The sequence below is a fragment of the Dromiciops gliroides genome, chromosome 2, assembly GCF_019393635.1.
Source record: "Dromiciops gliroides isolate mDroGli1 chromosome 2, mDroGli1.pri, whole genome shotgun sequence".
Classification (NCBI taxonomy): Eukaryota; Metazoa; Chordata; class Mammalia; order Microbiotheria; family Microbiotheriidae; genus Dromiciops; species Dromiciops gliroides.
This window is the reverse complement of record NC_057862.1, coordinates 317197371-317222336: the sequence shown is the minus strand read 5'-3', so window position 1 is coordinate 317222336 and position 24966 is coordinate 317197371. Positions and strand designations below refer to the sequence as shown.

The 24966-nt window shown below is 41.0% G+C and overlaps 1 protein-coding gene across 5 annotated transcripts in view; it reads left to right on the top strand.

The window, feature by feature from the left end:
* The window catches only part of PPP2R2B (protein phosphatase 2 regulatory subunit Bbeta), a 511290-nt gene that overhangs the window by 202408 nt on the left and 283916 nt on the right, over positions 1-24966 (top strand). The window contains exon 1 of one of the 5 annotated variants that reach the window (XM_043984088.1): positions 16378-17145. The exons of the other annotated variants lie outside the window; for them this stretch is intronic. Coding sequence (XP_043840023.1) covers positions 17076-17145 — 70 coding nt within the window. The 5' untranslated portion in view covers positions 16378-17075. Of the gene's footprint in view, positions 1-16377; positions 17146-24966 lie in introns of those variants that run through there. 5 annotated transcript variants of the gene reach the window in all.

The window sequence follows — 24966 nt, the reverse complement described above, 5'->3', positions numbered from 1 at the left end:
TGTCTCTTCAGTCTTGTGTTTGTGGATAAAATATGTTGTTCAGTTCTAAGCTTTTCATTAGGAAAGCTTTAAAGTCTCCTATTTTGTTGAATGCCTATCTTTTCCCCTCAAAGATTACACATAATTTTGCTGGGTAGTACATTCTTGGTTGTAATCCTAGTTCCTTTGCCCTCCAGAATATCATATCCCAAGCCTTTTGATCCTTTAATGTTGAAGCTGCCAGGTCCTATGTAATTCTTATTGTTGTTCCATGATATTTAAATTGTTTCTTTCTGGCTGCTTGCAATATTTCTCCTTTACTTGATAGTTCTGGAATTTAGCTACGCTATCCCTTGGTGTTTTCTTTTTGTATTCTCTTTCAGGAGATGAACGGTGGATTCTTTCAATGACTCCTTTTTCCTCTGGTTGTAAGACATTGGGGCAGTTCTCCTTAATAATGTCATGAAATATGCTCTCTAGGCTCTTTTTTTATCATGCTCCTTAGATAGTCCGATTATTCTTATCTTGTCCCTCCTGGATCTATTTTCCAGGTCTGTTGTTTTTCTAAAGAGGTATTTTACATTTTCTTCTACTTTTATGTTCTTTTGATTCTGCTTTACTTCTTCCTGTTGTCTCATTGACAACATCTGCTCAGTTCTGATTCTTAGGAAATTAATCTCCTTTTCCAATTTTCCAGTTTTTTAAGGCAATTTTTCTTTTTTGAAGCTATTTCTCTTGCATAACTCTCATTTCTTTTCCAAATTTTTCTTCTACCTCTCTTATTTGGTTTATAAAATCCTTTTTGAGCTCTTCCTAGAGGGCTTTTTGGTTTCAAGACCAAGTCTTTTGCCCCTTTAAGGCTTCACATGTAGTCATTTTATCATTGTTGTCCTCCTCTGAGTTTATGTTTTGATCCTCCCTGTCACTATAGTAATTTTCAAGCCTCTTTTGTGCCTTTTAAGGTTGAGTTCTGCTCCTGGGGTACAGCGTGCACTATCTCAAGCTTATTTTGCTGGGGGCCAGGGCGTGAGTCACTGATTTTCTGCTCTGAGGCATCAGCACCTTGCAGCTTGCTCACTGCACTGGAGTGTCTCAACCTAGTTGGGCTGCTTGGGTAGCAGATACCCCAGATGGCAGATTGCCTCCTGCATTGGGGCTGGAGGCCTCACAACTGACCTGCTGTGCCACTAGCTTGCTGAGCTAGGACCTTGGGTCCTCAGCTGCTGATGTGTGCTGTGGCTAAGAGCCTTTTGCTGGCTTGCACAGACACCCTCTGTGCTGAGCTGTGCTTCCCTTTTACCCAGATGAAATAGACCTTTCCTGAAGATCTATGTTATCTTAAGTTGGAAGACTATTTCTCTCCATTTTTTTGCAGGTTTTCCAGCTCCAGAATCTGTTAAGAGGCTTAATTTAACATTGTTTTTGAGAGAAATTTGGGAGAGCTCAGGCAGCTTCCTGGTTTCATTATGCCATCTTGGCTCTGCCTCCAGAACTCTGCTTGTTATTTCTTATAGCACAATAGTGTTCCATCAAAATCATATACAACAAATTGTTTAGTCATTACCCAGGTGATGTATATCCACCCCCACCCCCCAGCATGTCCAATTCTTTGCCACCACTAAAAGAGCTGTTTAAAGTGTGTGTGTGTGTGTGTGTGTGTGTGTATCCTTTTCCTTTTTATTTTTAATCTCTTTTTGGATACAGACCTTAGTAGTGGTATTGCTTGGCTTTACATCCCTTTGGGCATAGTTCCAAATTGCTATCCAAAAAACTATTCAAAATAGTTTAATCAGTATATAACTTCACCAACTATGTGTTAGTGTCTCAATTTTTCCATATCCCTTCCAACATTTGTCATTTTCCTTTTCTTACATATTATCCAATCTGATAGTTTGGGTGATAGCTCAGAGTTGTTTTAATTTGCATTTCTCTATTCGATAGTAATTTAAAGCATTTTTTCATATGACTATAGATAGCTTTGATTACTTCACCTGAAAACTGTCTTTTCTTATCCTTTCAGCATTTATCAATTGAGGAAAAGTTTTATTTCTATAACTTTGGCTCAGTGCTCCATATATTTGAGAAATAAGTCTTTATCAGAAAAAACTTGCTGTAAATTTTTTCATAGTTATAATTACTAACCATCTATTTCCCTCCATCCTATTTCCCCTATTTATCCTACTCTTTCTCTTTTTTCACCCTGTCCATTCTCAAAAGTGTTTTGCTTCTGACTTTTACCTCCCCCAATCCAGCCTCCCTTCTATCATATCCCCTCCCCCTTCTCTTATCCCCTTATCCTCCTACTTTCCTGTATGGTAAGATAGATTTCTATATCCAATTTAGTGTGTATGTTATTTTCTCTTTGAGATAATTCTAATTACAGTAAGGTTCACAGGCTTTCCCACCCTTATATTTCCTATCCTCCCCTCCACTGTAAAAGTTTTTTCATGCCTTTTATGTCAGATGATTTACCACATTCTGCCTCTCCCTTTCTTCTCCCAGTGCATTCCTCTTTCTCACTCCTTAATTTTATTAATTTAGATAATCATTCCTTGATATTCACCTTACACCTGCTTTGTCTGTTTATGTATACTCCTTTTAATTATCATAATAATGAGAAAGTTTTAGGAGTTGCAAGTATCATTTTCCTATGTAGGAATATAAATAGTTTAACCTTTGTGAATCCTTTATCATTCCTCTTTCCTGTTTACCTTTCTATGTTTCTCTTGAATCTTTTATTTGAAAATTTGATTTTCTATTCAGCCCTAGTCTTTTCATAAGGAATGTTTAGAAGTCTTCTATTTTATTGAATGTCTGTTTCATTCCTCTCCCCTCTTTCCTCAAAAGATTATGTTCAGGGACAGCTAGGTGGTGCAGTGGATAAAGTACTGGCTCTGGATTCAGAAGGACCCGAGTTCAAATTTGGCCTCAAACACTTGACACTTACTAGCTGTGTGACCCTGGGCAAGTCACTTAACCCTCATTGCCCCACAAAATAAAAATAAAATAAGATAAAAGATTACGTTCAGTTTTGCTGGGTAGGTAATCCTAGCTCTTTTGTCTTCCAGAATATTCCCATCCTTCTAATCTTTTAATGTAGAAACTACCAAATCCTGTGTTATGCTGATTGACTCTACAATATTTGAATGGTTTCTTTCTGGCTGCTTGTAATATTTTCTCCTTTACTGAGGAGTTCTGGAATTTAGTTATAATTTTCCTGAGAGTTTTGATTTTTGGATCTCTTTTAAGAGGTGATTACTGAATTTTTTTTTCAATTTTTGTCTTACCCTCTGGTTCTAAAATATCAGGACAGTTTTCTTTTATGTCTTGAAAGATGATGTCTAGGCTCTTTTTTTGATCATGACTTTCAGGTATTCCAATAATTCTTAAGTTATCTCTCCTGAATCAATTTTCTAGGTCAGTTGTTTTTCCAATAAGATATTTCACATTTTCCTCTATTTTTTTTCCTTCTTTTGATTTTGTTTGATTTTTCCTGATGTCTCAAAAAGTCATTAGCTTCCACTTGCCCAATTCTAATTTTTAAGGAATTATTTTCTTCAGTGAGCTTTTGTACCTCCTTTTCCATTTGACTAATTCTGCTTTTCAAGGCATTCTTCTCTTCACTGGATTTTTGTTCCTCTTTTTTACCATTTGGCCCATTCTTTTTTTTTTTAAGGTGTTATTTTCTTCAGTATTTTTTGTGCCTTCTTTACCAAATTGTTGATTCCTTTTTCATGATTTTCTTATATCACTGTCATTTCTCTTCCCAATTTTTCCTCTACCTCTATTATTTGATTTTTTAAAAATTCTTTTTGAGCTTTTCCATGGCCTGAAACCAATTCATATTTTTCCTTGAGGATTTGGATGTAGGAGTTTTGATTTTGTTGTCTTCTTCTGAGTTTGTGTTTTGATCTTCCCTGTTAACATAGTAACTTTCTATAGTCAGAATATTTTTCTGCTGTTTGTTCATTTTCCCAGCCTATTTCTTGACTTTCAACTCTATACTAAAGTAGGCCTCTAAATCTAGGGTGGAAGGGCCACTGTCCCAAGCTTGTGCAGTGTTTTCAGGGATAATTCTGGGGATATGTAAGTTTTTGGTTCTTCCAATGTGTTATGATCTAGGGAAAGATGTGTTTATTACTCTCCTGGTCTGTGCTCTGGTCTGTAAGTTACACAAGTGTTCTTTTCCACTCTGGAACTGTGGGAAAAGTCTTAGCTCTGGTGTGTTAGTGCTTCTCATCACCCTGGGACGGCTAGCCTGATCAGAGTATGCGCAATATAACAGAGTCCTTCCCATGGTGAAAGCAAAGGGACTCTGTCTTTTTTTTCTCACCAGATGTCTGACCCACTTACCATTTGTGAATGGAGAGATCTGGAAATTGCCACTACTGTCACTGATTCAGTCACCTCCAAAATCTAATGTTGGTTTTCTGGGGTATGGCTTGCACTAGACTGTGTTCCACTCCCACCCCACTGCAACAGACCTTTCATGTTGACCTTCTAAGTTTTCTTGGGCTGAAAAAATTGTTTTACCCTGTCCTTTTGTGGGTTCTGATGCTCTAGAAAACAATTGTTTTGAGGCATTATTTAAAGGTCTTTGGAGGGGTTGTGGGGAGAACTCAGGCAAGTCCTTGCCTTTTCTACTCTACCTTGGCTCCTTTTATGCTTTTAATTTGGGCATTAAATCTTCCAAGCTTTTGTAGCTAATCAGCCATGTGATCAGTGGCATAACTGGACAAGTAGAAGCAGAGTTATGACAACTGAGCACTATAATTTGTTTCTGTGGTATATATAGCCTAAATGTAAAGTACCATTTCACAAAAGTATTAAGTGGAGAACTGGTTAAAGGGGTTTCATGATCAAACTGGAAGGAGTCAAGGGAAAACCAGTCATCTTCTAAGGACTCTAGCCTTGTTACACTACCCAGCTGAGGGTATATCTCAATCAATAACTCATACTGACTTTCCCTAAGTTTAAATAGACCTTCAAACTGGAATCCTGCTTAAATAATTGAGAAACTTGGCCACAAAACAGGGGTCATCTATAAATTCATTTATAAACCTTTCAAGTGGAGTCTCTTGAAAGATTGGAATGAGTATGACATTCAACAAATTCCCTAAGAAAGGACTTTCTGGTAGGGGGATGCCTCATTTCCATGCCCAGCCTAGGGCTCTTCCTTCCATGCCCCACTTTGGCTGGAGGTTCCAAAGGATTTTGGACTGACATATTTCTTTCAGTTTCCTAGCTGTATCCCTGGCTTAGCTGATGGCAGTGTCTACACAAGGAACAGGTAGACACAGATTCACCATACTTAAGGAGAACTTCCTGAGAACCTTACAAATGGGAGAAGAACATTTCCAGCAATCAGGAGCCACGAATTTCCCCCTTGTCACATGGGCTCTCTAAGTTTCAGCCTACTTTTCCCTGGATGGAAGTACTTATGGGAAGATGCATAATAATAGACTTTTGGAGTGATATTTTGTAACAACTGTTTTTATTTTACCACTTTAGTAAATATTCCCTTTCTAAATTCTCAAATGATAATTTTGGGGAAAACTCCAATTGGTGGGGGCTCAAGACAGTGGCATTAGAGAACCACCCTTGACCCATCTCAGGGTTGCCCTTAGAATCCTGAGGGGGAGTGGTTTGCCGTTTCTCTATTTTACATTTGAAGAAACTGAGGCAAACAGGATTAAACTAACTTGCCCAAGGTCACAACATTAGTAATTGTTTGAGGCCAGATTTGAACTTAGGAAGATTAGTCTTCCTTACTCCAAGCCTGGCACTCTATCCACTTTACCAGCCAGCTGCTCCCATATGAGGAATATTTCATATACAAAACTAATAAGAGTATCTCACTTTTGCTACATGACCCAAACCCTGACCTTTCTGGTCATGTGTGTCAGCAAGATGTAGTGGCTAGAATGTGAGTGTTGAATGTGAAGTTAGGAAGACCTGGATTTTCATCTTGCCTCAGACATTTACTGCCAGGATGATTCTGGGCAAATCACTTAACCTGGGTCTCAGTTGCCTCACCCAAAATATAAGTTGCCATCTAGCTCTAAATGTGTGTGCCTTAGAGGTTTTGTTGGCATTTGTACACCACTTCATATATACAAATCATCTTGGTAATATGCTATACCAACCAAGTAACCTGTGAAACTCATGGCAGGCACTGAAGTTAAATGTGGGTGGGTTTGGGGGTTGCCTGTTTTGAAGGTTGTTTGTAGTAAATGATGATTCATCCCATGCTGCATTTTGTAGGACATACAAATTAGAATCATATTCCTAAATCTGAGTAGGCTCTCAAGAAGTCATCTGATATATAGAATCATAGACTTAAAGCCAGAAACCATGGAGTCCAAACCGCTCATTTTATATATTAGGAAACTTAGCCACAGGAAAGTTAAAGTGAGGTTATACAGCTAGTATCTAATTTCAAATCTAAACCAGAGTCTTCCTCATTTCAGATCTACTATACTTTACTGGTTCTTTTTTCTAGGTGAGGATGTGTTTAAAATTTTAAAAAACAACAACCTTATTCTACTTTTCTGGGCCTCATTTTCTTTACCTATGGGGGAAGAGAGGAGATGATCACAGAGGCACAGAATCTCAACATGGGAATAGTCCTTAGAGACATCTGGTCTGATTTAGATGACAGCTAAATTGCATAGTTGCTAGAGCACTGAAAGCAATGTCAGGAATTCTGCCTCAGATACATATTAACTGTGTGATTCTGGGCAAGTCACTTAACCTTTCTTTTTTTTTTTTTTTTTTGGCTGGGCAATGGGGGTTAAGTGACTTGCCCAGGGTCACACAGCTAGTAAGTCAAGTGTCTGAGGCTGGATTTGAACTCAGGTACTCCTGAATCCAAGGCCAGTGCTTTATCCACTGCGCCACCTAGCCGCCCCGTCACTTAACCTTTCTTAGCCTCACTCTCCTTATTTGTAAAATGGGCATAAAAAACACCCACCTGACATGGATGTTATGAGACTCAAATGAGATAAGGTGTAAAGAGTGTTACAGGAGGCAGAGCCAAGATGGTGGAGGAAAAACAGTGACTTCCCAGAGTTCTCCCCAAGAACCCTCCAAATACCTTCAAGTAATGCTGTAAGACAATTCCTGGAGCAGCAGAACCCACAAAAGGACAGGGCAAGATCATTTTCCAGCCAAAGATGGCTTAGAAAGTTGGTAGGAAAGATCTGTTGTGCTGGGGTGGGAGTGGAGCACAGTCCTGTACAGACCGCACCAGTGCAGATCCAGCCCCAGGGGAGCCTTGGAATTGACAGAAGTGGCAGCTGCTTCTGGAAGTCAGCCCATAGACTGTGAGGGGGTTGAGTTGTTGGCCAAGAGGAGATTACAGGGGTCTCTTTGCTGGCTCTGAGGTGGGATTCTGTTGTTTTTCCCAAGCTAGGACCCAGGTTGAAGTTTTAAGTGGTGACCACAGTGAGGGAGGGGAACAGGCATGCTAGAGCCTGCAACCACAGTGGAACAGGATTCTCTTCTGGGTCAGAGGGCAAGCAGACCTGTGGTTGCTTGCAGACCAGAGCACAGGCCAGGAGAGTGGTGAACATGCCTCTCCTTAAATATTACCACCTGGGACCCCCTGAAGCTTGGGACAGTGCGCCCTGGAAGCAGTGCCCCATTTTAAGAAAGAGTTAAAAGTCAAGAAATAGGCTGGCAACATGAGTAGACAGAAAAAGATGCTGATCCTCAGAAGATAACAAAGTCAAAGCTTCCAAGAGTGTTACAATTAAAGTATAATGTAACCAAAATAAGGTCAAAATGGGTTCAAGATTTAAACACAAAGGATGATACCATAGATAAATTAGGAGAGGGAAGAATAGTTTACTTCTCAGATCTAAGGAAAGGAAAACAATTTATGTACAAACAAGAGATAGAGACTATTATGAAATGCAAGATGGAAGACTTTGATTACATTAAATTAAAAAGGTTTTGTATAAACAGAAGCAATGCAGCCAAAATTAGAAGGGAAGCAGAAAACTGGGAAACAATTTTTACAGTCAGCATTTCTGATAAAGGCCTCATTTGTAAAATATATAGGGAACTAAATCAAATTTATAAGAATCCAAGTCATTCCCCAATTGAAAAATGGTCAAAGGATATTAACAGGCAGTTTTCTGAAGAAGTAAAAGCTACCTATTGCCATATGAAAAAATGCTCTAAATAACTATTGATCAGAGAAATGCAAATTAAAACAACTCTGAGGTACCACCTCACACCTATCAGATTGGCTAATATGACAAAAAAGGAATAAATGTTGGACAAGCTGTGGGAAATTTGGAACACTAATGCATTGTTGGTGAACTGATCCAACCATTCTGGAGAGCAATCTGGAACCGCCCAAAGGGCTATGGGACTGTTCATACCCTTTGACCCAGTGGTACCACTGCTAGGTCTGTATCCCAAAGAGACCATCGAAAAGGGAAAAGGACCCATATGTACAAAAATGTTTATAGCAGCTCTCTTTGTGGTGGCAAGGAATTGGAAATAGAGGGAATGCCCATCAATAGAGGAATGCCTAAACAAGTTGTGGTATATGAATGTAATGGAATACTATTGTGCTGTAAGAAATGATGAGCAGGAGGAGTTCAGAGAAATCTGGAAGGACTTACATGAACTGATGCTGACTGAAAGAAGCAGAACCAGGAGAACATTGTACACAGTAACAGCAACATTGTGTGATGAACAAAGGTGATAGTGTTGGCTCTTTCTCAGCAGTGCAACAATCCAAAATAGTTTCAAAGAACTCATGATAGAAAATATTCTCAACATCCAGAAAAAAGAACTGTGAATTATGAATGCAGATTGAGACATATTGTTTCTACTTTTGGATTGTTTTTTTCTTTCTTTTCTTGTACTCTGATTCTTCTTTCACAAGATGACTAATGTAGAAATATGTTTAATGTGATTGTACATATATAACCTATATCAGACTGCTTTCCATCTTGGAGAGGAGGGAGGGAAGGTGAGGTGGGAGAAAAATTTGGAACTAAAAATCCTGTGAAAACAAAGGTTGAAAACTATCTTTATATGTAAATGGATAATAATAAAATACTTTTAAAAAGTATAATGTAACCACTTTTGTTGTTGGTATTATTGTTCAGTCATATATAACTCTTCATGACCCCATTTGGGATTTTCCTGGAGTGGTTTGCCATTTCCTTATTTAGCTCATTTTACAGATGAGGAAACTGAGGCAAACAGAGTTAAGTGTCAGGTATGAAGGAGGTCTCTAGTGGAGTACACTGGAGGTCTGTACTTGGCCATGTGCTTTTTTCGGGAGACAATTGGGGTTATGTGACTTGCCTAGGGTCACACAGCCAGTTAGTGTCTGAAGCGAGATTTGAACTCGGGTCTTCCTGACTCCAGGCCTGGCACCCTACCCACTGTACCACCTAGGCACTTGATGTAACCACTAACTATTATTATTATTATTATTATTATTATTATTACCAGTACCTGAAGAAGAATCTCCTCTGTAATACTCCTAAAAGAAGTTTAACAGGGATCCCACCACCTCCTAAAGCAGTCTCTTCCATTTTCGTACAGCTTTTTGTCATGGAACTTTTCTTTCCATAGAATTGAAATCTCACACCCTGTCACTTCTAGCCAGTGCTCCTGGTTCAAACCTCTGGGGGTTGGGGTGGGGGGAAATTAATTCCTCTTGCCCATGAAAGTCCATCAAATATCTGAAGTCAGCTCCTCCCCTTCCCAGAAATCTTCTCTTTCCCAAACTAGGCATACCCAGTTCCTTTAGGCAGCCATTATATAGTGTGAACTTGAGACCCTTCATTAACCTGGCTGCTCTCCTTGGCATATTCTAATATCAATGTCCTTCAACATAACATTGAACACAGTATTCTAGAGGTGCTAGAATATAGCAGGTCTGATACCTAGTCCTAAAAACTATGTTGAGACAACACAGTTTAAGTTTACATCAGCTTTTATTGCTGCCATTTTGCTCTGATGACTCATACTGAGTTTGAAGTCCATCAAAACCTCCAAATCTTTTTCCAGATAAATGGTTATCTGGTTATTCCTCTCCCATTTTGTACCTGTGAAGTTGATCTTTGAAACCAAGAATGAAATTTTAGATCTATCCTTAGCTCTCATTAGATTTAGCCTCACAATTTAGACTGTTGGGATCTTTTTCTAATCCTGATTCCATCATCTAGTGTGTTAGCTATTCTTTCTAGTTTTCTACCTTTCTAGTGTCATCTGTAGGTTTGATAAAAATTATATCTAAGCCTCTATCCAAGTAATTTATAAAAATAGTAAAAAGCATAAGGCTGGGGCAACTAGGTGGGACAGTAGATAGAGCATCAGTCCTGGAGTCAGGAGGACCTGAATCCAAATATGGCCTCAGACACTTACTAGCTGTGTGCCCCTGGGCAAATCACATAACCCCAGTTACCTCCACACACACCCCCCCCACAAAAGCATAAGGTCAAGTACAAATCTCCAGTGCACTCCACTAGAGTTCTCAGTCCTGTCTGACACTGAACTCTTTATTAAAGCCTTGTCTGAGTCTGAGCATTCAACTATTTTCAAATACACTTACCCCCACTGTATTCCCTAGCTCACATTTCTTCATCTTATCTAGGTAAACTTTATCTACATTGTTCTCAACTTATACCAGTCTAGAAACACTGTCAATAATGAAGATGAGGTTGTTCTGTTATGACCTATTCTCAGTGAAATTGTACTGGCCCTCCATGATAACCAGTTTCTAGATGTTCATTAATCATCCCTCCAATAACTACTTTTGAATTTTTTCCAGGAATTGATGTCAATTCTATTGAAATTTAATTAAAAATTCTATATTCTTCCTTTTTTTTTTTTTTTTGGATAATCAGGGTAAAGTTTTTCTTTTCCGGTACTCTAGTACCTTTTTCTTTTTGAGATCACTGCCAGAGGCTCTACAATCACTTTGGATTGTTCCTTCAATAATCTGGGGAGTAGAACCCCCTAAAGTTCAAGGTTATTCTCACTTACTATCTCCCTACTTATCTTGGGTTTCAACTCTCTTACCTTCATTCCAAGGGTGTGCTGGAGCCAGCTTGATTATTACATTTTCATTGTGAATGTTATACCTCGGAACCTGACAAATGCTACAAATCAGGGGTTGATTTATTGTTTTTTTAGTTATCTGGACTTAAAGTATTGGCGATTACTAGCTGTGTGACCCTGGGCAAGTCACTTAACCCCAGTTGCCTCAAAAAAAAAAAAAAAGAAAAAGAAAGTATTGGAGAAAATGTTAATAATGCTGATTAAATTTTAAAGTGTAATATACATACATATATGTGTGTATATATATATATATACATATATGTATGTATATGTGTATTATATATAGAGAGAGAGAGAGAGAAAGAAAGAGAGAGAGAGAGAGGTGCTAGAGTGATATAGAGATATTGATATTTGAATGTCAATTTGTTAAATAGTTGCCAGCCTACAAGTGCTTGATTCTTTCATGGATTTATTATCTCACTAGTGAGGATGCAACCCCACAATTGAGCAGATTACAGCCTGGCTACACCTTCTCATCCTCTGTGATTCTAGTCCTATGTCCTCCCAGAAATTCTCCACAATGAATCAGACACTGGGCAAGAGCCTTTCTCCTAGATCTCTTGACATTATATGGATAATAAAAGACTACTAAAGATATTATTCCTTATTCTCATTACATTACTGACACATCTCCTTTTCTGGTCACACATTTCTTTGTTAATCTTTAATACTTCTCCTGGTGTGCAAATTTTCATTGGTCATACCCAGAAGACTATTTCTATTCACCATGCCTTTCTCCGTTGCTGTTTGTGTGATCCACAGCTTTAAATTTTCAGATTCTCATCTTTTAATCTCTTCAGACTAACTTGCTGCCATGTAGAATCACTAGGAGAATACCAGTATTTTAAAGCTGGACATTTGTTTTAGGGAGAAACTTGGGATCATTAAAAGCGTTCTGCCATTTTCTAAATGCAATCGAGCCTGTTCTTTTTCTCCCATTCAATTCTAGACCCAAGATAGCTATAGTGATAAGCCAGCTCTAGGGGCTGTCCATTCAACTACATATCATTGTCTGGACAACTGGAGGACTTTATCCATCTGGCTTTTTTTCTGTGTTGATAAAGCCAATCTCATTTAAGTGATTATGGATTTCATTTAGGAAACGCTATGAGATAGGAAGAGCATTGGGGCTGAACCAAGTGTCCACAGAGGAGATCTGTCCTGGAGGTGATGAATTTTTATGGTGTTGAGGGATGTGTTCATAAAATGTCTGAAAGAAAGGAGGATACTAAACACTTTGGAAAATATCTTAGATGTTATTGCTATGAAAGTGACAATACCATTTTAATAGCTATTAACCTGCATGCCTACTTTTTCATCTCTGTAAAATTTTTATGAGGATGATCTAATAATAATATTAATGATAGCTAGCATTTATATAGCACTTTAAGGTTTGAAAATCATTTTCTATTTATTTCATACTCATCACAGCTTTTTCAGATAGGAATGTCTTACTATTTACATGTCACAGATGAATTAACATATAAAGATTAAGTGGTTTTCTCAGTATCACAAAGCTACTAGGTGTTCTAGGTAAGATTCAAATCTAAGTCTTTCTGACTGCAAGTCCAGATATACAAGTATCAAGGGCATCCTTGATTATGGCATGCATGAGAAAGGAACCTACTTTTGCTTATATATATATATATATATATATATATATATATATATATCTGTGTGTATATACATATGTATATATATAAATATATACATGCAAAACTAGGTTCCTTTATCATGCATGCCATAATCAAGGATGCCCTTGATACTTTTATATCTACATATATGTGTGTATATAGATATGCATATATATGCATATATATCTGTGTGTTATATCTGTGTGTATGTGTGTGTGTATATATATATATATATATAACATAACACTACATTGTTCTCTTTAGACAACTCTTCCCTTTCCTCATAAGAATTATTTATTTTCTTGCCTTTAGAATTTTATTTTTAAGGACTTCCCATTTCCAAGGCTGATTTTCCCTGTAAAATTTTAATCTATGGGATCCCACCTAGCCTTTTTCTGAGCATTGAAATCTGCTGTCCACAAATAAAAGATTAATGTCATGCTATATATCAGATTTCTTCTCTTCTATCACAGATTCTGAGGTGAAATGGTCCCTCCTCCCCTTGTAACACTAGTTTTTTTTTTTTTTTTTAAAGAAACTAGCTCCTCTGTATGGGTAAGGATCAGATCCCAAATAGATATTTCTGTCCCTACTCCCAGGCCATTTTCTGGACAGCACGTTTGCCAGGAAGGTACCCTGACTACCCCTATCCACTACCCACCCCAATTCAATATTAGAATCTAAGCCTTTGACAGGCAGAAACTGTTTTTTTTTTAAATGTATATTCTCAGGGTTTATACCAGTGTTTGACACATAGTAAACAGTAAAGACTTAATAAATGTTCTTTTATCTATTTCCCAAATTAGTTCCTTCACCTTTTAAAGGACAAAATTATCAATTAAGGCATGTTACACAATTATTAGCTGCTCTCCTTCTGACAGCTCCAGCACCCATCTAGATAATTGAAACCTCCATCATTACATGACATTATTCCAGACTCATGATCTGTTTTACAAATTCTTCATCTATTTCCTCCTCCTGTCTGAGTGGTTTGCAATATATTCCAGAGATGGTATCTTTTTTCTGCTTCCTTTTATCTTCACCAAAATGCTTCCTCATCATGCATCCTCACTTTAGTTTCTGGATTTTTTTTCACATGACTCTATCTTCTAAATATATAATGCTACTAACCCTCAGCTTTTCCTTTTGAGTTAGGTATAGGTTTCCAGAGCCTTTGTCCAGTCATCTCCCATCCTATCAAAGCTCAGTGTTACCTGTGAGGTCAATTTTACCTACCTATGTAAGGATCATCTTGCATGTTACCTGTACTTTGTGTGTTTGTATGTGATCATTCCTTTTTAATTGCAGATTCCTTTATGATTATTTTGTCCCCAGTGAATTTCTATAAGTCTCTACATCTATTCTCCTTTCTATGTTGTAGCTTCTCTCCCTGGTTTCTGACTTGTTGAATATGTATGTGACTTTCACAGGGTCACACAGTTAACAAAAACCTGAGCAGGGCTTTTACACTCAGATCTTCTCATTCTAAATCCAGTACTTTCCCAGTAGACTATGCTGCCAAGACAACCTAAATATCTGAATTGGTCTAACTCCCTTGTGCAGCATATCTTTGGATAAAGAGCTAGCCCTGGAATCAGGAAGGCCTGAGTTCAAATCTAGTCTCAGACACTTACTAGCTGTGTGCCCCATGGCAAGTCATTTAACCGTGTATGCCTCAGTTTCCTCATCTACAAAATGATCTGGAGAAGGAAATGGCAAATCATTCCACCATCTTTACCAAGAAAACCTCAAATGGGGTCATGAAAAGTTGGACACACCTGAACAACAAAAAGAACAAGTTAAAGAGAAGGCATAGCTCTGTATTGGTGAAGGAAGTCCCTTACCAGGAACATCCCACATGGATGAAATCACAGGCCTAGTAAAACAAACAAAGAAAAAAAACCCAGACATTTCATAAATGTATTTTTAAGTAGCATTCCAGGCATCTGGAGTTTTCCATCACATGCAGATAAAACAAAATCACAGGGAAGCTGATCTTTCTCTTCCTAAGTCGTTTGAGGGCACATTTCCAAACTCTTCTAAAGAAGACACTGGTGGTTTTTGTTTCTTTTTTCTTTTTCACATAGCCTGCTAGATTTCAGCTTGAGGCTATGTGCATTTTTTTTCTGGGGGAATCAAAACGCATAAGTTTCCATCTGTTAGGAACATTTATTCTTCATTAAAATCTAGTGGCAATTCCCAACGTCAGTTTAGAACTTGTTTTCCCCATTTTTTCGAACTTCAAATACTTTCTAAATTGTGTTAGCTGATGCATTGTATGTATATAATTAACTGACAGGTCTCTCTGGGCTCATTTAGCTAAACTTGTGGAGCTTAACTGAGCAAGACATTTGCTGGTGTCTCTCCCTGTGGTGACACCCACTGAAAGGAATACCTGAAACAGAAAGAAACAAGTGAAACTGTTTTTTCCTCCCACTTTGTTTTCAGATGATATTTATTCCTCATATCTGGGCAGAACTATATGATGGAGGTAATTATCACAGTTTGTTTCAAATGCATGGTTGGTTTGCAAAAGGAAAATGGAGAAAATACCACAAATGTTTTCTTCCCAATCAAAGAAGGCAGTCTGATGAAGGGTCTAAGAAAGACATCAGGAATAGCAGGCTGTCTTTTTAATTGAGCCGCTCAGAATCCCCACTGGATTGCAATGCATCTCACTGGGTGTACAACTTCCGTACACTTCAAAGGGCGTTCCCTGCCTAGAGGAAATTCAAATGATTCTTGGAAGGTTGTGTGTATAAAGGCCAAGCAAGTAGAAAGCTGAAGCAATTTTCCAGGTTAGAGAAAATTCCAGGGACTGGGTGTACTAACGTTTTCTCATCAGATTCATTGTAGAGTACTTCCATTTGTCCCGAAATACACAGAGAGACTGTGACTTTCTGCACTTGGGGAGTGTGATTCCTTTGGAACTGTATATCCTTTGCCTCTGATAGGAAGGGAGGTGCCACGCTTGTTAATCCTCTCCAGTCCCTGACCACAGCTCGAACGCTATTCTTGACTCAGTGAGTTACCACTCGTTCCTTGCCGCCGCCCCGCCCCGCCCCCCAACAAATTTAGGAAAATAAGCCTCATCTGCACCCAAAATGAACCAGAAACAGGCTGCAAAAGGGAACCAGGATGTAGGCTTCCCATAGATTTAAAGGGCAATCTCTTCATTTTATCCTTCCTCCTAATCTCACCCTCCAAAGTCCCGAGTCCCTGAAGGATGGAGCCATTTATCCGGCCCCTGGGAAATCCAGCGAAATAGAGGTTTGGGGCTGTGTTCCCTCATTCACGCATCAACTCACGACTCCCGGTAGTCTAGAGCCGGAGGAAGCTGTTTGGGAGAGAGTAGGGTTGGCAGAGCCCGCTGCTGCTCTGGGCAACCTGGCGAGCCGGGGACCGCGGCTTTGCCAGGTGTTGAAGGCGTGCGCCTTGCTCAGCTCCACTGCAGCAGAAAGGAGCTGCTATCGCCACTGGGGGAAGAGCTGCCGGGGCTGCTGACGCGGTTGGACAGAGGCAAGCTGTAGGGGAGGAGCCTGGTCTCTTAATGCACCAGGCTCCGGTACAGCGCCCCGGCAGCCGCCTCCTGCAGCAGCTGAGGAGACTGTAGCTGCTACAGCAGAAAGCAGAAGAGACAGCAGCGGCGGCGGCAGCAGCAGCAGCTGTGAGCGCACGCGTGTGGGTGTGAGTGTGTGCACCCGCCCGCACGCCAGCCCGGCCGCAGCGGCCAACCCGGCTCCCAGCCCCCAGCCGGTTTCTCTATCACCGCCCAGTCAGAGCCACCCACAGGCAGCAGAGACCCAGACCCTCTCTCTGCGTGGCGTGGCGCGGCGTGGCGTGGCGTGGCGGGGCGAGCTTCCGTTCTCCCAGTCCACCTCTCCGCGGGAGGGAATCCCGATCCCGAAAGACACCATTTTGTCGCTGGACGCTTTCCGAAGGGGAGATAGTGTCTTTGGAGCGGCTGCCAGCGAGGGGGGACCTGTTGGGCATCTATCACCCCAGCGCGGGAGCTCCTGCCTACTCTGAGCATCTCCTCCCTGGGCTGGACCAGACCCTGCCGAGCTCAGCTCATCCCTCTTGCACCAGGGCGGCAGTGGCTGCTGCAGCATCTCTGGCAATTGATTCCCTAGGAAGTGGTGGCGGCGGTAGTAGCCGCGGCAGCGTTGAAAACCGCGGGTGTAGGAGGTGACATCTCAATATCTTCTCTCCTCCGCTTCCCTTCCTTCTCCTCCTGCTCTCAGGGAAGGACTATGCTGCGCTCCCTGCTGCGACCCTGTCCCCCTCTCCTCTGAGGCTGGCGGGGGGGAGAGATCATGGATACTTGTCTGCTGGCTTTTAGTTTCCACACAAGTAACCCTGCTGTCAATGGAGGAGGACATTGATACCCGCAAGATCAACAACAGTTTCCTTCGAGATCACAGCTATGCGACCGAAGGTAATGCCACCCGCCGCATTTAACCCCCTGGGGCCTCCACCAAGACGAACTTGCGGGGTGCAAGCGTTCTGGCAAGCAGGGTTGGTGGTGCAGGGGACGGGAGGGTAACTGAGCATCGTGGGAGGAGAGCTCACTGACCAGCAGCTTGGGGTTGGGGTGGAGAAGGGAGTGTGGGGGACTGTGTGGGCTCCGCCTGCAGGCTCCCCTGCTATGTCAGCGATCTTGGCGCCGCTATGGCCATCCAGGGCCTGCCTGGGGAGCTCCGGCTTGGAGCAGCAGGTGGACCAGGAGTGTGCCGGCGTTAAAGGCCCTAAGAGGGGGCCAGATCTCGAGGGTCATTTTCCAGGTAGAAAATGACCCCAGGGAATCAAGTTGCGGCCCCACTTGGGGTGACCAGGCTTTGGAGGTTGAATTGAGGAGGAGTGGGTGGGTGAGGGAGAAGCTCTTAAAGGCAGCAGAACGATAGGTACATGCCTTAGCGATTCTGTGGAGAGCAGGGGTTCATTTCCTGCCCGTTTCTTTCTCAGACCGATGGATACCTGGGTTGGCAACCAGTCACGCAAAGGCCCTTGGCAAACAAGGGTTATGGAAAGAATAGAGTGCTTAGGACGTGGGAGACATAGATGTAGGTGGCGAGTCCTAGTCTGACACGTGGGGCAAGGAAGACAATCAGCTGGCCTTAAAAATTATGATTATGAATTCTGCAGCGGCAGTTTCTGCTGAATCAACAGCAGGAAGGAAGTGTGCTCAGCAAGCCGGGCTTTGCCAGGGGGAGAAATTGTCTTTGCTTCCTCACTCGGCTTGTTCTTGGATTAACCTAAATCCTTAAGCAGGCAGGCAGAGCCAGCAGGTGGATTTTCAGTCTTCTTTGGTGTGTGGAGGTTTTCTTAAATACCAAAACTTTTCCATTGCTGTTTTTCATTTCTATTCCTATGCCGTAAAACCTATGGATGCTGAATATATATATATATACATATATATCGATAGGGAGCAGAAACCACCATCATCTTTCCTTTTCTTGCTGCTGCATGCCTCAAGCGCTCAGCATTGTAGAGCACTGATTGGGCTGGGACTCAGTAGACCCCGGGTCTGAGAATATTAGAGAGAATATTAGACGTGGAATCAGGAAACCTGGGTTCTTGTACCAGCTTTGTCACTTACGAGCCATGTGATCTTAAGTAAGCTTCTTACTCTCTGGGGCCTTTTTTTCACCTTCTCATCGAGAGGGAGAGGGAGAGAGGGAGAGAGGGAGAGAGGGAGAGAGAGAGGGGGAGAGAGAGAGAGAGAGAGAGAGAGAGAGAGAGAGAGAGAGAGAGAGAGAGAGAGAGAGAGAGAGAGATCGAGATCGAGATCGAGATCGAGATCGAGAGGGAGAGAGATCGAGATCGAGATCGAGAGGGAGAGGGAGAGATCGAGAGGGAGAGATCGAGATCGAGATTCTCTGGAAAAGTTTGGAGGCTCCTGTAAGGAGGAGAGAAAATGATTTTTTAAAAGATCTGAGTAAGATGAAATAGCGTGGGGGAGGGGAAGAAAAGAAATTCATTTTGAAAATACCAATACAAATTTTAAAGTGTTAGCAGGCTTAGTGTTTTTTCTTTTGTAGAAAATCTTTTACACATTGACAGGCTGGTGTAACTGAAACAGCTAGAAGGGTTGTGTTCAAGATGGTTCAACCACATACTGGCTATAAGGGTCACTTGAACTCTCTGACTTAGTTTTCTCATCTGTAAAATGGGAGGTAGTAATGCTAGGGCTCTTTTTCTGAGGATCTGTAAGTTTAAGATACTATAAAAATTGTTATTACAAATATTAAGATCATGTAACACAGAAAACAACATTGTTCCCAAAGGGTAAAATAACATTTTTGAAACATCTTCCCATAGACAGTACTATGGGTGGAAGGCCAGCTAGGTGGCACAGTGGATAAAGCAGTGGCCCTGGATTCAGGAGGACCTGAGTTCAAATCCATCCTCGGACACTTAATAGCTGTGTGACCCTGGGCAATTCACTTAACCCTCAATGCCTCACAAAAAAAAAAAAGTACTATGGGGTTCCTTTATTACACTGGGTGGCAGATTCTTATCTCCCAACCACAGGGCTTTTGTCCTAATTTGACTTTAGGCTGAGTTTGCTTAGCACTCTTTGGGTATGTTCTAGAGTGAAGAAAGTATTTTTATGCCTGGAAGTTTAGTAAGAGACACATTGAGATTTATGATTATAAAACATTTAAACTAAGTCTTCCTTTTATTCTGCCCCTCATCACTCATCCTGCAAGTGGCAACCTCTAATAATGAGTCAGGCAATAGTAGAAACTTTTCTAGATGGGATGAGATCTAGAACACTTCGCAGAGAGGAGGTGTGCATTCAACATTTGTCAAATGGATTACCAAAAAAACCCACAAAAAATGCCTTTTCTTGTTGCTTCCCAATCCCAGAACATTGATATGCCCTCCTGATTTTCTTTTATGGCAACACTTTAGACCCTGAAGCAACAGCTACAGGTTTATACAGCTGCAACAGGAGGAGGGAAGAAATTGCTTGTATCCTTTTTTGCTCTTTGATAAAGAGTGTAACTTTGTAGCAAAAAATTGCATAATATTTTTAAAAATTACTTTGAAGCCTTTAAATTCTGTGTGTGTATACATGTGTACACACACCCCTGTGATTTCACTGTGTGGGTAACTCCAGGTGAGAGGTATCAGAGGCCAAATTTGTACCCACATTTTCTTGACTTTGAGGCCTGTTCTCTATCCATTAGACCACACTGTTCCCCACCCCCTTCCTGCTCCCCTCTCTCCCCACACTTTTCTCTTGAGGGCACTGCCATCTTTTACTCACCCAGGTTTACAACTTCAGAATCATTCTTAACTGTTGTCTCTTCTTCCCCCCCCCCACCTCCCCCATCAGTTACCAAGTTTTATCTGTCCCCACAGCTTCTCTCCCCAGCGACTCACACAGCTAGACCCACTTGCCTACAGCCCTAGGAGTAAACTATCAGGCTCTCAATAGCATTCACCTGAACTATTACAATTGCCTTTTGGTTTCCCTGCTTCCAATTTCTTCCCTTTCTACAAAGCTGCCAAAACGATCTTCTTTTGGCACAGGTATTTACCCTGCCAGTCCTATGCTCAAGAAGCTTCAATAGCTCCCCTTGGCTTCTAGGATAAAATACAAACTCCTCTCTTGCCATAATCTTTCCAGGCTTATTTCACATACCCCAAACCAGCCACATTTCACAGTAACAGCCATGCTGGACTCATTGTTTCCCCCTGAACTTGCCATACCCTCTTGCCTCCTAGTCTTTGCACAGGCAGTTTCCCCATGCCTGGAATTCACTCTCTCATCTCTGAAGCAGAGAATTCTTATCTGCTTTCAAAGCTCAACTCAGATAACACCTTACCAGATCTTCTGGCTCTTACTATTCTCTCCCTCCTTAAATTATCTTTTGTTTTGTTTGTTTTATTTTGTTGGGCTAAGGGGATTAAGTGACTTGCCCAGTGTCACACAGCTAGTAAGTGTCAAGTGTCTGAGGTCGAATTTGAACTCAGGTCCTCTGGAATCCACGGCCGGTGCTTTATCCACTGCACCACCTAGTTGCCCCCTAAATTATCTTTTATTTGCCCATCTCTGGAAGTATTGCATTGCCCTGTTGGAAAAATGTAAACTCCTAAGGGTAGATACTGTTTGTTTGTTTGTTTGGTCTTTGAAACCTCAGTACCAGAGCTTGGTGCATGTTTGTTACTGTTGAGTCATTTCACTTGTGTCCAGCTCTCCATGACTCCATTTGGGGTTTTCTTCACAAAGATACTGGAATGGCTTGCCATTTCTTCTCCAGCTCGTTTTGCAGATGGATAACTGAGGTAGACAGAGTTAAGTGACTTGACCAAGATCACATAAGCTACTAAGAGTCTGAGGTTGGATTTTAACTCAGGTCTGCCTGACTCCAGGACCAGTGTCATATTCACTGCATCACCTAGGTGCCCTACATATTACTTAATAATTACTTGTTAGATTGGATCTGTATTGACTTCATAACTCATCCTACCTTTCAGTGAGACATATGAGAAAAAGGGATAAAAAATAAAATGGAATTCAGGTATTAGGAAAAAAATATATTGACCTTAGAATAAAATACTTTATATCATATTTCCATTGGCCCTTTGTAGTAAATTTTTTTTAGTTCACACAGCCAGTAGGAGGGGGAATCATCATTTCCGTTTAGATTAATGCCTGGACACATTTGGGATCACTCAAAAATCACGTCACCCTTTGTCTCTATTTAAATCCATCTCTATCCCTTTATCGGACAAACGGGTAGATCTGTTTGCTCTAATTCTGAAGCCTTCCATTTCTTTGTACTCCCCTTTGGATTTCCTTCACTGTTTTCTTCCCTTTCCAACTGCTCAGATCTTTGGCAATTTTTAGAAATTCTCATTTGCTGTTACCTCTGGCCTGAATGATCTCTAAGGTCCCTCCCAGCTCTGAGAGTCTATAAAGCTCTCTGCCCTCAGCTCTGATCATTCCACACTGCAGTGTTCTATTTAAAGCCAAAAGGCTTTTGCTGGGTAGTTAGTGTGAAGGACTCTAAGCTCAATTTGCATCCTAAGTGGTAGCTGCAGGCAAGTTCATTCTGTGGAGAGCTGGGGAACTGCTACAAGCCAGTTTTACCTAGTGTTGGGTTTTTTTCTTTTTGGTTGTTGAGTGTATTTTTTTTAGGCTGGTGAAATGAATTCCTAATGTGTGTGCTTATTAAAGGCATTTCATAGCTTGATGGCGTTCCTTTAGCTTTGGCTGAGCATTAGTGTATTTCTAATGAATCCCTTTCTGCCCTTCCCTAAATATTCCTGATACTTTTGCTTGCTTCACTTGACCATATTCCAGGGGAGAGAATAATTTACAATCTTTTTTTCTTCTTTCTTCTATTTGGACTGGACCTCTGATTTCTTTGATCTCTTTGGTGTGGAAACTCCCTCCACCAAAGCAGATCAGGACCTAATCACCAATTTGCACTCTTAGGGAATTGCCTGGGGCTTTTATTATTGTTGTCGTTCAGTTTTTTCAGTCATGTCAGACTCTTAGGAACCGCATCTTGGGGTTTTCTTGGCAGAGATACTGGAGTAGTTTGCCATTTCCTTCTCCAGCTCATTTTACAAATGAGGAGACTGAGGCAAACAGGGTGAAGTGACTTGCCCAGGATTATACAGCTAGTAAGTATCTGAGGCTGGATTTGAATGCAGGAAAAAGAGTCTTCCTGACTCCAGGCATAGCACTCTACCCACTGTGCCACCCACCTAACTGCCCTTTGCCTGAGACAGTGAGAGATTAAATGACTTGTGTATGGTCATACCAGTATGTATCTGAGGTGGGCTGTGAATCCAGGTCTTCTGTCTCTGAGGTCAGCTTTTATTCTTTACATAAAGACTCCTCTATTACTTATTTATCCATCTGTTTATTATTTCTTGCTTCATTCTTATTGTTATTGTCATTCATTATGTATAATCCATGTCTTCATCTGTGCTTGAATTCCCTCTGGGGAATTCTCCCCACCCCAGTTAAGATTCTAAGAGATGAGCTATGTGAAAAGAATATTAGAATGACCACATGAGAAGACTTTGAGCCATGTGCTCTGTCTTTAAGAGGTTCTCTAACTGAGGACTCAGCTATGTAATAGTGAATAGAGAGAGCATGGGTCTGAAGTTAAGAAGACCTGAGTTCAAGTGTGACCACAGACACTTAATAGCTATGTGACCTTGGACAAGTTGTTTAACCTGTTTGCCTCAGTTTCCTCATCTGTAAAATGGGAATAATTATAGCATCTATCTTCCAGGACTGTTGTGAGACTCAAATGAGATAATAACTGTAAAATGCTTAGCACAGTGCCTGGCACATACTTAGTGCTATATAAATGTTAACTATTATTATCTTAGCTTCATGCAGATTTCTTGGACTGCCATTAGAACTGGGAAAACACCATCTCCTCAATTACCTACAACAGGTCCCGTGGGTCCTTTCTGATTTCCGTTTCTACCCACTTTTAACCCTCTATCCCCTTTTTTTTAAGTGAGGCAATTGGGGTTAAGTGACTTGCCCAGGGTCACACAGCTAGTAAGTGTTAAGTGTCTGAGGCTGGATTTGAACTCAGGTCCTCCTGACTCCAGGACTGGTGCTCTATCTACTGCGCCACCTAGCGGCCTTCCACCACCACCACCACCACCACCACCCCATCCCTTTTCAGGCAGGGATCTCAGAAGATTTTGCCTAAATCTGCTTCCTCAGTGCTGGAACCTGAGCAGCCACTTCCATCTGTGCAGATTACCATGAATTGATTGGATTCCTCAGCATCCAGTGTGTGCTTCTAAAACATTCTGCATGTTGGGGAGAGGATGGATTATTCACCATTTTCCAAATAGTCCTTTGATTGGCAGGGGGCAGGTGGTGAGTGTTGGACTAAATGGCCGCTAAAATCCCAAGATTCTGTGACATGTTTAAATGCACACAAAAGACATAAAAAATACAATTGAGGAAGCTTATCCCCCCGTCCCACCCCTAACAGCTGCCATTTAGGGGCTGGGGAGTGTGAACTCATGATGAAGAGGAAAAAGAGATGGCTAACACAGGGAAGTCCATGAAACAGCTTTTGATATGAGGATTCTGGGAAGGCTAATAGCCTTTCCAGTAGCATCACAGGAAGGAAGGGATTCATTGTTGTTCTGTAAGTTGTTTTGATATTTGTATGCAAATGTCAGATCAGAATAGCATTTCAAATGCATATAGATGAATTTTTGATTTCCTCTATGCTCAGGAATGGGAGGTGGGAAGAAGCTGCCTGATGCTACTGTAAATGACCTTTCTGGAGCTGGGAAATGTTTTGCTCCTAAATGTAATGGTCAGAGTGCATTGAAAATCACTAGTAGGTATTCATTAGTATCCTGCTAGTCTCCAGCGGCTTTCCCAAGCCCTTTTAAGAGTGCTGGTCAGAGATGTACCAATGAACCTGGGGTGAATAATATTGAGACAGGCCTGTCAAAATGTTTCTAATGCTGAATGAAAAGTGCTTGCCTAATGACTGAGTTTCTTGGACATTGGCATTTGAAGATCATATGAACCTCCAGTTGGGTATTGAGCTAGTGTTATAGAATCCCAGCAGTGAGGAAGAGCTGCTTAGAACCCAGGGAAAAATGAAGGGTTTTGTTTATCCCCAGTACACATTTTGATGACTGTAAAGAGTGATTGAAGGGCAAAGACTTGCTGAGGTCCAACCTAGTCATCCCCATTCTCCCATTCCAGTCTCACCAAGCATTTGGCCACTCAATATGAAGCTATCTACCTCTCCTGTGTACTTTTTGGGTCCCTAAACAACTTTTATCCAATGTAAGAGTCCTTAGCTAAAGCAAACTATGGTATGTGATGGCGATGGAATATTATTGTGCTATAAGAAATGACAAACAGGATGACTTCAGAAAGGTCTGCAAAGACATGTATGAAATGAGGCTTAGTGAAGTGAGCAGAACCAAGAGAACATTGCGTACAGGGTCAGCAATATTGTTTGATGAAGAACTGTGAATGACTTGACTATTCTCAACAATGCAATGATTCATGACAATCCCAAAGGACTATTGATGAAGCATACTATCCACCTCCAAAGAAAGAACTGATATTGATGGAACACAAACTGAAGCATGTTATTTTTCACTTTCTTTCATTTTTTTTTCTTTAATTCAAGTTTTCTTGTACAAAATGACAAATATGGTAATGCTTTACATAATCATACATGTACAACCTATATCTGATTGCTTGCCACCTCAGGGAGTGGGGAGGGAA